We start from the raw sequence: 16286 nt of genomic DNA, 5'->3' as shown, positions 1-16286 counted from the left end.
TCTCCATGCTGTTTTCCATAGTGGCTGCACCAAATGACATTTCCACCAACAGTGTAGGAGGGTTCCCTTTTCTCCACACCTTCTCCAGCATTTATCATTTGTGGACTTTTTAATGATCGCCATTCTGACCATTGTAGGGTGATACCTCACTGTTATTTTGATTTGCATTTCTCTGATCATTAGTGATACTGAGCATCTTTTCATGTGCCTACTGGCTATTTGTATGCCTTCATTGGAGAGATGTCTGTTTAGGTCTTCTGCCCATTTTTTGATTGGATTTTGTTGTTGTTGTTGTTGTTGTTGTTGAGTTGTATGAGCTGCTTGTATATTCTGGGAGTTAACCCTTCACAGGTGCATTGTTTGCAAATATTTTCTACCAGTCTTTATGTTGTCTTTTATTTATGGTTTCCTTTGCTGTGCAAAAGCTTGTAAGTTTAATTAGGTTCCATTTGTTTATTTTTGCTTTTATTTCTACCGCCTTGGTAGACTGACCTAGAAAAACATTGCTATGATTTGCCGGAGAATGTTTTGCTTATGTTCTAGGAGATTCATGGTGTCTTGTCTTATGTTAAAGACTTTGAGACATATTGAGTTTATTTCTGTGTGGTGTGAGGGAGTGTTCTCACTTCATTGATTTCCAGCTTTTCCAACACCACTTGCCAAAGAGACTGTCTTTTCTCCATTGTATATTTTTGCCTCTTTTGTTGAAGATTAATTGACTGTGGGTGTGTGGGTTTATTTCTGGGCACTCTATTCTGTCCCATTGATCCATATATCTATTTCTGTGCTAACCTCATGCTGTTTTAGTTACTGTAGCTTTGCGATATTGTCTGAAGTCTGGGAGGGTTATGCCTTCAGCTTCATTCTCTTTCTTCAGTATTGCTTTGGCAATTCTGGGTCTTTTGTGATTCCATATAAATTTTAGGATTATTTGTTCTATTTCTGTGAAAAATGTCCTGGGTGACTTCATAGGGACCACATTAAATTTATAGATTGCTTTGGGTAGTATGGCCATAATATTAATTCTTCTAATCCAAGAGTATGAAATATCTTCCCATTTCTTCAAATCATCTTTAATTCCCTTTATCAATATTTTATAGTTCTCAGCATATAAGTCTTTCACCTCTTTGGTCAGGTTTATTCCTAAGTATTTTATTTATTTTTTGATGTAATTTTAAAATGGACTGTTTTTTTTTTACTTTCTTTTTCTGATATTTCATTGTTAGAGTAAAGAAATGCAACAAATTTCTGTATGTTAATCTTGTAAACTGCTCCCTTGCCAAATTTGTTTATCAGCTCTAGAAGTGTGGAGTCTTTAGGGTTTCTATGTATAGTATCATGTCATCTGTATTTGGTAACAATTTTACCTTTTCCCCTCCAATTTGGATCCTTATTATTTCTTTTTCTTGTCTGACTACTATGGCTAAGACTTTCAATAGTATGTTGAATAGAAGTGGTGAAGGTGGGCATCCTTGTCTTGTTCCAGATTTTAGCAGGAAGGCTTTCAACTTTTCTCTGTTGAGGATTATGGTGGCTGTGTGTTTGTCATATACAGATTTTCTTATGTTGAGGTATGTTCCCTCTACACCCACTTTGGTGAGAGTTTTTATCATGAATGGATGTTAATTTCTATCAAATGCTTTTTCTGCTTCTATGGAGATGATCATGTGGTTTTTGTCCTTTCTTTTGTTGATATGGTGCATCACATTGATTGATTTGCATAGGTTGAACCATCCTTGTGTCCCTGGGATGAATCTAATTTGACTGTAGTATATGATCTTTTCTATGTGTTGTTGGGATTTTGCTTGCTTTTGTTGAGAATTTTTGCATCTATATCCCTCAAAGATATTGGCTTGTAATTTTCTTTTTTGGTAGTGTCTCTGGTTTTGGTATTGGGGTAATTGTGGCTTCACAGAATTAGTTTGGAAGTGTTCCTTCCTCTTTAATCTTTTGGAAGAGTTTGAGAAGGATCACTATAAGTTTTTCTTTGTACACTTGGCAGAATTCCCCAGTGAAGCCATCTGGTCCTGGACTTTCATTTGCAGGGAGGTGGTTTTTTTTTTCTTATTGCTGATTCTACTTCGCTTCTAATGATTGGTCTGTTCAAATTATCTACTTCTTCTTGGCTCAGTTTTGGTGGTCCATATGTTTCTAGAAATTTGTCCATTTCTTCTAGGTTGTCCAATCTGTTGGCATATAATTGTTCATAATATTCTCTTATGGTTCTTTATATTTCTGTAGTATAGGTTGTAATTTCTCCTCTTTCATTTCTTCTTTTATTTGGGTCCTCTCTCTTTTCTTCTTGGTGATCCTAGCCAGAGGTTTGTGGATTTTATTTACTCTTTCAAAAAACCGGCTCTTGGTTTGATTGATTTTTTCCTATTTTTTTTAAATCTCTATTTTATTTCCTCCTTGATTGTTATTATTCCTTTCCTTCTGCTGACTTTAGGTTTTGTTTCTTCTTCTTTTTCTAATTTTCTTAGGTGATATGTTAGGCTGTTCATTTGAGATTTTTCTAGAATCTGAATTTCTAAGTGAACTGATTTTTGCCATCTGCTTCCAAAGGTCTTAAAAGATACAGAACAAAATATCCCATAGTCAGCTGATGATTTTTGCTCAATTCCCTATCATTTTTTGTGATTTCCTTTGAATGGGCTCCAGTATTAGATTAAACGAGGTGTTAAAGTGAAAGGCTTGATGACTCACAGGAAGAGCAGCAAAAAACAAAATTGGGTGTTTTAACAAATCTTTTGGGGCTGAATTTTCATCATTGCACGTTGCATTCTGTGCCAGTTTGAGCCCCTGAATGACTCTACCTTAGAGCTTAAAAGCTTCCAAGTCCAAAGGAGGAGGGAAAAGGAAATGATTTCAAAAGACCCAAAGAAATCAGGAAAAAGTAGGCAGTGGTTTTCAGAGAGATGAAGGCCTAATTTGGATCTGATTCAGATATTCTATGTTCAAAGAACTGGCTCAATTTGTATCACAGCTTTGGAAGAAGAGCAGGCTGTTGGACATGACTCCTTACCGTAATTGACCCAGAAAGTCCTGGGATTGGTTTAAAAGTAGGCCACATGTAAATGTTTCCATGGTTGGTAGACATTAGTCAATGTTTGAAGATGGAAAATAATAGTAACCACAATAAACCATGTTTGTTTATGCACAAACATGCCTGCACTCAGACAACCCACCCCATCTGCCAGAAATCCATGCTATACCTGTTTACCAAGCACTTCCATAGGCCAGGCTCAGTGCTGGGTGGTTTCAAGACCTTTCCGCCTCTAAGAATTTTCTCTGTCTATGGTGGCCTCCTCCCAAGTCATATCGACCCTATTGGAATGTACCCACATTGCAAATACATTTTTTTTTCCTGTAAAATTTTTGAATTGATTTTTATGCTTTTGTTCTTGGAATTATTTGGCTACTGGGACTATTTCACTAATAATCCCCTATGATTTCTCTAGTGCCTTCTCAGCGCCTGCACGGCACAGCAAGGTGAGATCCACAGAAGTATGCAAAAGTAAAGGCATTTTGGCAAATGTTAACTTCAACCCGCTGAAGTTGTCATGGTGCTGTGGATACTTGATCTTTGTTAATTTTTTTTTTTTTGGCTGTTTTCAAACTTTGGAGATGGCAGATGATGTGTTCAGGTCTCGGACATTTTTTAGGCCCCTGGAAAGTTTGAAGGTCTTGGTGCTGGGCCTGAAGGGCTTAATTAACTATGTGGTACTGATAAGGCCATGGTGCTTCATTAAGGACAGAGACAAACATGACGCTTATACCCTCACAGAGCCTGAGCTTTAGTGGAAGATGGACAATTAAGTCAAAGATAACAGTAAAGTGTGATGTTCACTAGATGTTCAGAAAGCCCTGTGAGTGGAGGCTGAAGGTCAGGGTGGCCCCCTGTGGAGGTGATGCCCAAATCAGCATTGGAAGGACACATGAGGATGGGCAAGGTGGTGGCGCATGAAGCACCAGGAATTCACCTCCTTCATGTGTTTTCCTTCCATGAACCAAGGCTCAGAGAGGTTATGCTCTCCCCATCAGCAAAGAGGGAGACATCGTTTCTCACTTGCAGGGTGGTTGTGAGAATGAAATAAGACTTTGGCAGTGCTTTTGGTAAACTTTTCTATAAAAATGTTAGGCATCTCAGTCAGAGTACTAGCAACAGACATGTGTCCAGAGGGTCTAAGAAATCTTTGCCTCGTTTGGTCTGGCACCCAAATGCCAGGAGACAGAGACCTGCTCAAAGGCATGGGGAAAACGAGGTTTCTGGGGAATTCGGGAATCTGTTGACAAGCGAGACCAGAATGATGCTTGCAAAGAAGCAATTTCTGTTGCTTGGCTTTTTCTCCTTAGATGGGGACTCCTGGTTCTCACTTCCCAGGGAAACAATTTAGTTCTTTCCCTCCTTCCTTGCCCTCCCTCCCTCCTTCTCCCTTCTTTCCTGGGGCATCTTTGTTTGCAGCAAATACTCTAAGCTCCCCGGAGGCTGCAGGCAGAGACCACTTGTTTCACAAATGAATACATAGCACCCAGCAGTATCAGGCCCATAGCAGGTTCTAAATAAACACCAGTAAATGAACTCAGTAAAGGAATGAATGGAAAACTACACTCCTTGTGCTTTTTTTCAAGCAGTTGTCTTTGGCAACACAATTATCTACTATTCTGATTGTGTAAAAATGTTATTTCATAGCATGTTTTCATATTTTAAAATATACCCTGTAGTTTTTTTTATTATATAGATAGGTTCATTCCCCAAATCTGTTAATGGCAGAAACTTCTTGTTACCTCACAATACCCACTCCTCCTTTCTTCCTTAGGAAGAATCCCAGTTTTAAAAGCTGGCTGCTACCCAGCTAAATGGTCATCTTTCCTAGTATTTCTTGCAGCCAGGTGTAGCTATGTGAATAATTGTGGTCAATCAGATTTCAATAAAATGTGGATGACTTCCTATAAGTCTCCTTAGAAGATAGGAGGCTCCCTTCTTCTTCCGCTTTCTCCCATCCTACAGTCTGGAATGCAGATGTGAAGGCTGGAGCACTAGCAACCATAACAATCCATGAGGAAGAGGGGGACGAGCAGGAAGGAACTTGGGCCCCTGACAGCTTTGTGGAACCACCATCCCAGCCCTGGACTGTCATGACAGCTCTACACTTATTTTATGTGAGAAAAAAATACATAAGATTCTATTTTCTCTAAGCCAGTGTCATTTTTGAATTTTTCTTTTATCTTCAGCCAAACTTAATCCTCACAGACACAGTGCTGCTGGACACATACTTGTGGGGCTCCCAGGATGAATGATTCTTTCCAAAAAAATGTTGAGCAGTAGTAGGTAATTTTACATGGGTAGGGACAATATTTTTCCTCAATGCATATCTTATGTATTCAATGTGTGGGCAGAAGTCTCTGCTGCAGAGTTGTTTACTCCAGACCTTGGATGAGTTCTGTCTGAAAAATGTTCGGAATAGGAATTGCTACTTGGTTGCCTCAATAGAAATCCCGATTGTTCCGAGAATGAAATAAGTCCTCTCAGGCCATTCAAAATGATTGAGCTGCTGTCTGCCTCCCCAGAGTAACCAAAGCAACAGATTGGATGCAACGATTAGTCCCTGTTTCTCCTTTCACTGCTGGGGAATGCTGGGCAAATGCAGAGATTTCCATTTTAGCATGATTATCATCGAGCTGCTCGTTCTGACCATAATTAGCCAACAAGTTCAGTTGCACAAGCCCACCCCTCATTAGAGACACTAAAATGTTATTGAGAAATGCCAGGTTCCTGTCTTGCATACGTGGAGGCAGGCTCTACCTTCAAAGGCTCAACAAGGCTCTACCCTCGTTGTCACTGTATGTGGAGAGGACAGGCTGTCAGAACCCACTCTGTTTTACAACATCTCTATGCTCCTGGAGCAGAGAAACTTTCTAATCATCAATTCAAATCATCAGGGAAAATCTAAATATGATTGCTAGGTATCAAAAACAAAGAATTCTTCATATGACCAAAGCATTAACAGCGTCAACACTTTTGCTAAGTATTTTCAGAAAATTTTTCAGAAAATTAATGATGCATTAAACAATTTAGCTACAAGCACGCCCACTGACCTTTTACAATAGAACTGCATAAGTTTGGAAACAGCCTAAATATCCAACAACAAAGGAATGAATAAATAAATTAGTATATCTTTGTATAGAATGGTAGAGTATATACTGGTTGGTAATTAAAAATAGTGGCTATTTCTTGACATGAAAGCTGTTCACCATCTATTGGGAAGTAAAAATGGCAGGTTCTGAAACAAAATGGGTGATGTGAGCTAATTTTCAAAAAATAAAAGGAAGTACTCATACATGTGACTAGAGATATATACCCAAGCTGTTAAAAGTGGATTTCCTTGAGTGGGATGATTACAGATTTTTTTTTATTACCTTCTTTATTCCAACTGCCTTTTCAAAAGTTTCCTCCATGAACTGTCTTAACTTTATAATAAGGATTAGAAGATACAAGTCATTAAAGAGAAGAATTTCATCTGTCCCTAGCCCACTGCTGTCCGTTTTGATTTGGCTAAGAGCACAATGTGATAGGCTTTTTAACAAGTTTAAATAACTCAGGCTTTTTAGTGAGAAAATTCACTCTGATGCCTGGACACCTCCTGTCTTTAGAGTTACAGGCTTCTCAGAGATCAAGGCGCCATTCACTGAATTTGACGTTCCCTGGTGAGATAAAAGGGTGGACAGCAGTGGCAGCAGTGGAATCCCTGTGCCTGAGACATGCTTTCCATTACAGGAGACGGGACCAGGAATTAGCTAGAAGTGAGTTCCTAGCTTGTCTGGGAGTTGGGGGTGGGGAGGAGGGCTCCTGTTTTGGCCAGGGAAGGAGCCCACTCTCAGGGCGGAGGCCAAAGTGCCTGTCGAGGTTGGGGCAGGACCTGGATCAGGCTGTCAGGATCTCAGTAGGGCAGAGCATCTCCCACTGTGCGAAAACGTCTTGAGTGCCTGGTTAGTCATCTGAGATGAAACGGGGTTGTTGGGGCTGAGACACAGAAAGTCTTGGGGTGACATATTGATGGAGATGGTGGAGTGGGGAGAGAGAAACAGAAACAGAGAGAAAGAGAAAGAAGAGGAGGAGGGGGAGGAAGGTGATGGAGGGGGAGGAAGAAGGAGGAGGAGGAGGAAAGAGAAGAGAGGAGAGGAGCGGGAGGGATGGAGAGAAAGGGAGAGAGGAACAGAGACAGACAGAGAAGAAGAGACTGCTATGAGACAGAGAGATGGACAGATGGGCCGGGGAAAATGAGAACAGAGATGGTGATGGGTAGGGAGGAAGGGCAGAGGGAGACAGAGAGGGAGGCAAGGAAGAAATGGACAGGCCGAGGATATACCAAGAGTAATCGGTACAGAGAGGGACACAGAGAGGAGGACGCGTGGACACATACGGAGTCGTGCACACAGACAGGGATGCCCACCATAACCTACACGACTACAGAGCCCAGGGATGCACTACCGCCAGGATTCAGGACCACCGGGGGCACACGGCCCAGGCAGCATCTTTTTGCGTGTGCCTTTGTCAGCTAAACTCAAGAGTTCTCCTTGAGAGTAAGATAGGAGTTCTCGGCATAAAGCTCTTCCCTCTTCCAACGCTCTTCCCCGAAGAATCATTAAGAAGATAACAACAACAATAACAACACCACTTACAAGGTCACCGTGCCTTTCTGAGGATTCTGGGGAGCCAAGCGCAGATTATTAGAAAGCCATGTGCCATTCTGGCCCCTCCCCGCGGCCTTGTTCACTCTCCTCACACACAGCCCCAGGGGACGGTGCTTCTCGCGTACAGGATCAAAGGAGGCAAACAATTAATGAGCCTTTTCTCCCCGAAGAGTTCCTGTGACAAGAGCTCAACCTGTCAGTGATGTCATCTCTGCCTTTGATGAGCCCAGAATCAGCGCCAGGAGGGAAGGGTGGACGGAAGGGGAGAGGGAAGGGATCAGAGGTCCAGTCAGTGCTGAGCACCCGAATCCCCATGCCAGGTGCCCAGGTCCCCACCAATTCTTCAATTTCATGTGCCAGTTTATGATTCTTGGCAAAAGTCACTCTGAGATGGGTCCTGGCCACGTGTGACTGAGGGTCACACCTGTGCTGACCAACTAGACACAGGAAGCTCTTCAGGGCTTTCTACATTCCTGCTGTTTACCGCGAGTCTCACTTCTAGTAATTTACAGATTGTTTTCTCTGATCTCCTCTCACCATGGGCACCAGTGATGCTCTACCCGAGAAGGAATGGGAACCATCATAACCCTATTCCAGTAACTGGTCTTTGTTCTCCAGGGTGCAGGTCCTGGCCTTGATGTCCTTTGGCTTCCCCCAGTCACCTGCTCCCTGTCCAGGCTGGAATCCTGTCCCCTAACTTGGTTTGCTGGGGCTGCTTTCCGGGGCCTGTTGCCCTGCTCCGAGCACCACACTTCATTTGCCAGATGGAATTTCCTTCCCTCTTCTCAATCGGCTGCCTGCCACGGTTGGCAGACACATCTGGGAGCATCACCTCTGTTGATGTTAAGATGCCCTGAGTCGGGGGCGCATGGTTCCAGCTCAGGCAAAGCAGACTCACCCCTGGGCAGGTGAACTGTGAGCCCAGTGACACAAGAGTGGACAATGGCTGGAGGTGGCTCATTCTCCGCCGGAGGTCCTGAAGTGCCCACCATCGGGTCCCATTACCTAGAGACTCAACAGCGCCCTAGTCCCCATGCTATCTCAGCCAGCTTCCAAACATACTCCTCAATTCTGTAAGTGACCCAACATTGCTAATTATCAGGGAAGTGGGTATCAAAACCACAATGAGGTATCACCTCACACCTGCCAGAATGGCCATAATCAAAAAGACCACAAATAACAAATGTTGGTGAGGATATGGAGAAAAGGGAACCCCTTGTACACTGTTGGTGGGAATGTAAATTGGTGCAGACACTACGGGAAACAGTCTGGAGGTGCCTTAAAAAACAAAAAATAGAACTACCATATGAGCCGGCAATTCCACTCCTGGGTATATACCCAAAGAAAACAAAAACACTAATTGAAAATATACATGCACCCCCCATGTTCATAGCAGTACTATGTACAATAGCCAAGAAGAACCCTAAGTGCCCATCAACAGATGAATGGATACAGAAGATGCGGTGTATGTGTGTGTGTGTGTGTGTGTGTGTGTGTGTGTGTGTGTGTGTGTAAAGGAATACTACTCAGCCATAAAACAGAATGGAATTCTGCCATTTGCAACAACATGGATGGACCTAGAGAATATTACACTTGGTGAAATAAGTCAGACAGAGACAAATACTCTGTTATCACTTATATATGGAATGTAAAAAAAAAAAAGAAAAGAAATGTACATAGCAAAGCAGAAACAGACTCACAGATACAGAGAAAAAAACTAGTGGTTACCAGTGGAAAAAAAATTCTATAAACTGTTCACAGAATCTTCCAGCAAATCCCCCCATTTGCCTAGGTCAAGCAGATCTGGTCTTAAAGAACATTGACAGACCCATCTCTTCCGCTGTCTGTCCCACCTAAGTGGGACCTCTACTCCCAGACCCCAGACCCCAGACACCGGCCTCTGCCCCATCTCATCACATGAACACTTCCACGCCTAGTGCATCCCAAGTTCCGCAACAAAGCCAGAGCTTCAAGCTTGGAAACATCAACACCATTGAAGTTCATTTCCTGCCCATCCAGGAGTCACCTCTTCCACCTCCTGTTGTAGAAGCATAAAACCACAGCCAAGCTCCCCTGAAGACATCCTAAATGTGTACAACTACCTTATATAGTCTGTTAAGCGACAGGTTTCCCCATCTAAGCACTTAAGGAAAGCTTTCTCTTTAATGTTTAAATTGTATGTTTCCTTTGCCTGATACTGAGCAGGAAAAGAAAAAAAAGGGAGAAAACAAACAAACAAAAAGAACGGCTAATTCAGATTCACCTTATTACGGGATTTGATATTATTTTGTAGTTTCATCTCGTTCATCTGGCATTTCAGAAAATTTTGCTGTAAAAATAAATCCCCTTTTGGGGTTGGAAAATCACTCCTGCCGGCTCGCTCCGCGGTACGGCGGCTGACATGGAAACGGCGGCACACTTTCAGGCGTTTTAAATCAGGAAGATCAGACGCATGTGTATTGGAAGTGTATCTAATACCTGACTATCCGTAGGTCACATGAGAAGAAGATTAGACTTCGGAAGAGAAGGGTGAATAACTTCTTTTTGCTGCAACGAGCGCGCATGTGGACCCGCATGCGGCTGTGTTTACTGTGAAACATCGCACCAACGAGGACATCTCGTCGCCACTAGCATGAGCTGTACCGGCGATAATCATCATTTAATAAAATCGCATTATGAATATCCCTCCTTTCTAAGTACCGGACAGGACTTGAGAAATGACGACCAAAAATTTGAAGCCTTCTTCCTATGGCCTGCCCAGATCACTGGAAGACCCAATCGCAATGGTCCATTTTTAAGTACCAGGCAATAACTACTCCTTCCCCTTCTGACAGTTCGGAGCTCAGACCACTTAACAGAGAGCAGGGACTCTGTGGATTGTACTGCAACGTTTCCCTCCTGATTCCTCCACTACTAAGCTGGGCAGTCTTGAGCAAGTTACTGAAACTCTCTGAATTCCTAACACCCTTATCTGTACATGGAGTTATCCAAGCCTCTCCCATAAAGTTGTGGTGACGATAACGTAGGTTAAGCGTCTGAGATGCAGGGGGCCATCTACAATGGCTCCTTTCTTTGTCCCTTCCTGGTTGTGCTCAGCACCAGCAGACCCCTTTGGTCACTTGGGAACTTGGCCCTGAAGCCATTTTCCTCCTGGGCTCGTCTGTGACCGGGGCAGCATCCCCACCTAGTGAGCCTGGTCCCCTGTTGCCATCAGCCGCCAACTTCATTATAACATGTACCTCCTCCTCACCCAGATCATTAACCAGTTTAATTTAATGGTATTTGATCCTGATAACCAGCCGCCGCAACCAGAAGAGAAAAGCAATTCCCACCTGCCTCCCGTCCAGAGCCGCTCACCCACCTGATGGTTTGGTGCTGCAGGGAGTCGGGGTCCGTGGCATTCACCGTCAAGAGCACGCTGCCCACGGAGATGTTCTCCTGTCTGGTCACCATCATGGGGTCGGGATAGAAAACCGGACCCTCGTTGACATCCAGGACGGTGATGTGGACTGTTGCAGTGGAGCTGGGGCCATAGGAGACGTCGGGCACCAGCGGGTCCTCGTTTTCCACTTTGATCAGCAGGGTGTGAAAGGCAGAAATCTCGTAGTCCAGAGGCTGGAAAACAGAGAGAGGGTCTCAGAACATGTATCTGCCCCCAAGGGTAGGCGCTTCTGCACAAAGTCCCTCTGACATTTCATGAGCTGTTCCAGGATCCCGGGTTTGTGGGCTAAGCTTTATACAATTTGGGGTCCTCTTTAAGAAAAAGAGTATGAAACATACAGATACCAGATTAGGTACAGAAGCTGTTCAGTTTCTTAGACTGAGAGATAACTCACAACAGTTACGTGAGCCTCAGAGATCTGGGTCTTTCGTTGAGAGATCTCTTTAGGTGACTCACTTGCAACGCCAACATTAAAAGGCTTCCCACTCATAGCCTGTGATTCCACAACTCTAACCCTCATGGGCTCTTTGGTGGGTGGGAGACTCTGAAGCCTAAGCTTTGTCTACTTCCTGGTGCCCCTGCCTCTGTTATTTTGGAGAGCAAATGAAAGGGCAAACAAAGGTTCCGTTTTTAATGTTTCCCACTCACTCACCACAAGGTCTAATGGCTTGGTCTCTGCATCACTTAATGGAGAGCATCCCTGGCACTTTGCAAACTTTCCAGTAGGGTGTCATGTAGGGTTTAAAAGGATTAGGGAGGCTGAGACACCAGGAGATAGGCTGCAGGGTCCTTCCCCGCCTGAGGGTATTGGAAAACATGTGGAGGCATCTTCATTTGTCACCATGACTTGCGGGCCCATTTATTGGGCTGGGGGCAGTGACGCCAGATACACGGCCCTGCCTGGGATGCCTAGGACAGTCCCACACACGGCAGATTGTCCCGCCAATGAGCAGCTGTGCTGAGGCCCTTCCGAGGTGATTTTGCAAAGGGACTGATGGTACCCACCTCCCCTAGTTGCTGTATAGACGGAATCAGATGATGTTAAGGAAACCACACTGTAGACATTATTAATATATGGTGTCCTGCCCATCATAGAATGTCATAGAGGACACTCATTCGGCCACTTTCCAAACCATAAGATGCAATGGGAATGACATTTTCTGTTGATGGTGGGGCGTGGGGTATGGGGGAGACACTTAGGCGAGATAAGGACAATTTTTATTCCAAGCTGTTTTCCTAATGTTTACTGGGAAAACGAGTAGCTAACTTATCAGACCTGTTATGTCACAGATACTCTTGCCTGGAGGACAAGACTAAAGGGAGTACCGGGGGTGATTCACACTCTGCTAGAAGTAAGCAAACAGGCTGTAGGGATCTGGGAACATGGGATTGGAGGTGAGAACGGCGAAGCTGGGGAAAGAGATCTGCCAGCACAGGAGGTGGAGTATGGGATCCAGCAGGTTGAGTTGGGATGACTTTAGGCAAAATTATGTTATCTTTCATAATAGTTAGCTAACATGCATGTAGGGTGCTCCACACCTATGAAAGTGCACTCACACACGCACACGTATGTACATGTGCATGGACGTGCACGCACACACATGGGAGATACTGGCATCGAAGTGTCTCCCGGTTCTAACAGGGCCTCCCCTCACCCTCGTTACCCCCCTCATCTAGAACAACTCCCAGCAGGGTTAGCATTAGGATTTTAAGAGCTGATAGCGGTTGCTACCTAGTTGCCACCCAATTATATTGTGGTTCCCTCCCTGTCACACAGAATAATTTATCATTCCACCCTCCTTTCTCATAACAGATCTCTGTACTCCCCAGGTGATGCCCCAATTATGCACCCCCAGTGAAGTAAGTTTCAAACACAGGCCAGGGAGCTGCCACGCTTGGAAGGCAGAGTTATTCATCTCCATTAGGGCACTGAAGGGGACAGGGGCTTTGGCTTGCTGGTTCGTGGCAAGTCTGCCCATCAGCACTCTGAGCAGGATGGACGCACAGAGTGCGCCAGTCTCCTGAGAAACTTCTCGACCCCACCCGAGTGCTGGGCAGAACCCACTGCGGAACCTGAGGCACAGAGGATTTCTTTCATACCGCAGCCCAGGAACACAATATCTTCCTGGAAATAAAGTTAAGGAGACACACTGACACTGTAAATCCCAAATCGAACCAGATTTTCTACTGTGATGCAAATGCCAACGGGGCGGGGTTGGGGGTGGGGTGGGGGGTTGCTTCTTAAGGGCTCTTAACGGGCAGCAGATGTGGGGCCAGGGTTTGGGGCCAGCATGGTCAGCAGCAGAGCTGAGCTACTCACAGCAGGAATAGAGTGGAGTGGACTCAGGCAGAGAAGGAGGATGGGGGTCCCGAGAGGAAGGGGGATCTGAACTTTTACACAGAGCCTTTAAACATGTATTGCTAAAATGGATGTGTCTTTATATGTTAGATATGTTCGTGTGTGCATTTATGTTCCATAAGTATATGTGTGTATTTATATCAAATATACATATTTGTATGTTAAATGTATGCATTTATGTTAAGATGTATAGTGTGCAAATTTAGGTTAGCTGTGTATGTATGTATACGTTAAGTACCTATGTGTGTGTATTTATGTTAGGATTGTGTGTCTGTGTGTGTGCACGTGTGTATCTCTAGTTGGTTCCTGACACTCCAACAGAGTCTGGAAGCAGAGCCCAAGGCAGGGATGTAGATATAGTTGATTGAGTGGGGTGCACTCGTAGGAGAGAGGGAGTGAGCACCGCCATGGTCTTTTCTGGAGTCTGGCTTCAGCTCAGTGCTATGGGGAGCTCTGGAGCTTTAACTGCACCATAGAACTAGTCTCATCTACACAGCAGCAGGAAGATGCGATGCCTGATGCTTTGGCAGCCATTTTATGTCCATGAGGGAGCAGTCAGAAGCATCTGTGGTGCCCCGGCTGGCTCTCTGACACCTGGAGCTGCCAGCCAATCCTAGATTGGCCTGTCTTCATATAGTTATGAAGATCATGAAATTTTCCTTACTGCTTAAGACACTATCAGCCTGGCATTCAGTTACTTGCAGCCGAAACATTTCTAGCTAATGCACTGGCTTGCTAGCAAGTGGAGAGCATGGGGAGCACGGCTAGGCCTGCTGTCAGAAGGCCACCTGGGGCTTTAACTCAGGTGTGCTGAGAAGCAGAGAGAGGTCAAGGCCTTTCCTATGGATTCATGCGGCAGGCAGCCCATTGGAGGGGGAGTGTTCATCCTGATTCTGAAGCAAAGGGAGACCACTTACTAGTAAAATGGAAGCCCAAGGAGGGCCCCAGGCTCTGTGAGCACCTCACTGTCCCAGGAATTGCAGGTGGAAACTCCTTGTCCTACAGCAGTGCTTGTTCACAAGGCTGTGCTCTCCTGGGGCACCTCTCTCTTATGTTCTGACCCAGCAGGTGTGGGCGGGCCCAGGAACCTGCATTTTAGCTAGCATTCCAGGTGACTCTTCTCCAAGTCTGTGTTTCAGACTCACAGCATTGTGAGGGCACTCCTCCCCCAGTCTAGTTTTGCTTGTATTATTTTCCTCAAGCCGTAGCAAACACAGGCCAGGAGGACGATGCTCCTTCAGGGTTTATGATGGGGTTGTGTATTTACCCTAGCTCTTCTTCCAGCTGCAGGTTTGGAAAATTGTCTGACGCCTTTTGTAGCTACAGGACTAGCCGCAGAGAACAGCTGGTGGCTGTGCTACTTTACGACTCTCACAGCTTTGAACCTACAGCAGTGGATGCAGCAGGGCAGTGTCAGCATCTCCTGGGAGTCCTGACAGAGAAGAACTGGGAAGACCCAGAGGCTGCTCTTCTCACACAGACGTTTGGGGTTCAGTTTGGATGAGGTTCTGAAAAGGGCAGAGTGTGGGAGAGACCTGCACCCCTCACCCTCTGGAGAAAGCTGGAAGCATTGCAGAGATCTGCTGTTCTTAGCTCTGGCTCCTGCCCCACGGACATTGTGAACTTTGTTGGTGCAGATGTTTCTATGGCCCCGCACTAGGCTGAATAATGACACCCCCGCCGCTGTATGTCCATGTTCTAATCCCCGGAACCTGTGAGTGTGACTGTACATGGCAAAAGGGACTTTGCTGATATGATTGAGCTAAGGACCTTGAGCTGAGAAGAGAATCCTGGATTTTCCAGATGAGCCCAATAAAACCACAAAGGTCCTTAAAAGAGGGAGGCAGGAATGTCAAAAGAAGAAGCAGACGTGACAGTGGAAGCAGAGGGTCAGAGTCAGAGAGACAGATGAAGATGCTCTGAAGATACAGGAAGGGGCCACAAGCCAAGGGATGCAGGTACCTCCAGAATCTAGAAAAGACAAGGAAATAATTCTCCCCTGGGGCCTCCAGAGGGAACCAGCCCCACCATAGCCCTGTAAAACTGATCGGGAACTTCCAGCCTCCAGAACTGTAAGAGAATAAATTTGTGCTGTTTTAAGCCACCGAGTCTGTGGTCACTTGTTCCAGCTGCCACTGGACCCACACACAGGTGCCAGGTGCCAGTCACGATTCTAAATGTTTTATGTATTATCTTGTGACTTCCTGAAAAGAGCTTGGAGAGGTGGGTTGTACTGTCAATCTCATTTTACAGATGAGGAAACTGAGGCACAGAAAACAGGGAGGCGTCCCCGCCAAGGACGCCCGGGGAATAGGTAGCCGTGTGATATGATTTCTATAAACACAATTGCTCCCTGCTTTCCAGGCAAACTGCTTCACCCACCAGAAAAGAAACTGTTCCATCGGATGCCCTGGTCTGGCAGCAGCCCTCTGAGAGTATCCCGGAGAGAGTATAAGTGTGGGAAAATCCCTTCCTCCAGGACACGGGGACCCCCAGCATCACACGCTCTCCTGCCACCACCCTCCCTCCCACATCGCTGAGCACTCGCTTTACAGCCGTGGTCATGCTTCCCTGTCAGTCCACCTGTGGCAGAGAGAGGTTAGCGTGCTGGGCAGCAATGTTCACAGGCAGCTTCACACTGAAAATCAGCTCGCGTGTGTCATAATTGCTGTTTTAAGAGAGTAATTGGGACTCAGCTAAGAAAGATTAAGAGGAAACGTAATAATCCACATGTTCAGCATGTGTCTTTGAAAAACCTTCACAGATCCCATTTCTGCATATCTTTGATAA

The 16286-nt window shown here is 45.1% G+C and overlaps 1 protein-coding gene across 4 annotated transcripts in view; it reads right to left on the bottom strand.

Moving 5' to 3' along the window:
• The window catches only part of CDH13 (cadherin 13), a 1012485-nt gene that overhangs the window by 78773 nt on the left and 917426 nt on the right, over nt 1-16286 (bottom strand). For all 4 annotated transcript variants that reach the window (XM_072967811.1, XM_072967812.1, XM_006207526.4 and 1 more), the window contains one exon: nt 11057-11310. In XM_072967811.1, the coding sequence (XP_072823912.1) occupies nt 11057-11310 (254 nt within the window). The remainder of the gene's footprint in view (nt 1-11056; nt 11311-16286) is intronic.

Source organism: Vicugna pacos, chromosome 9 (genome assembly GCF_048564905.1).
Source record: "Vicugna pacos chromosome 9, VicPac4, whole genome shotgun sequence".
Lineage (NCBI taxonomy): Eukaryota > Metazoa > Chordata > Mammalia > Artiodactyla > Camelidae > Vicugna > Vicugna pacos.
Note: the sequence above shows the minus strand (reverse complement) of the source record. Positions and strands in the feature narration are given on the sequence as shown.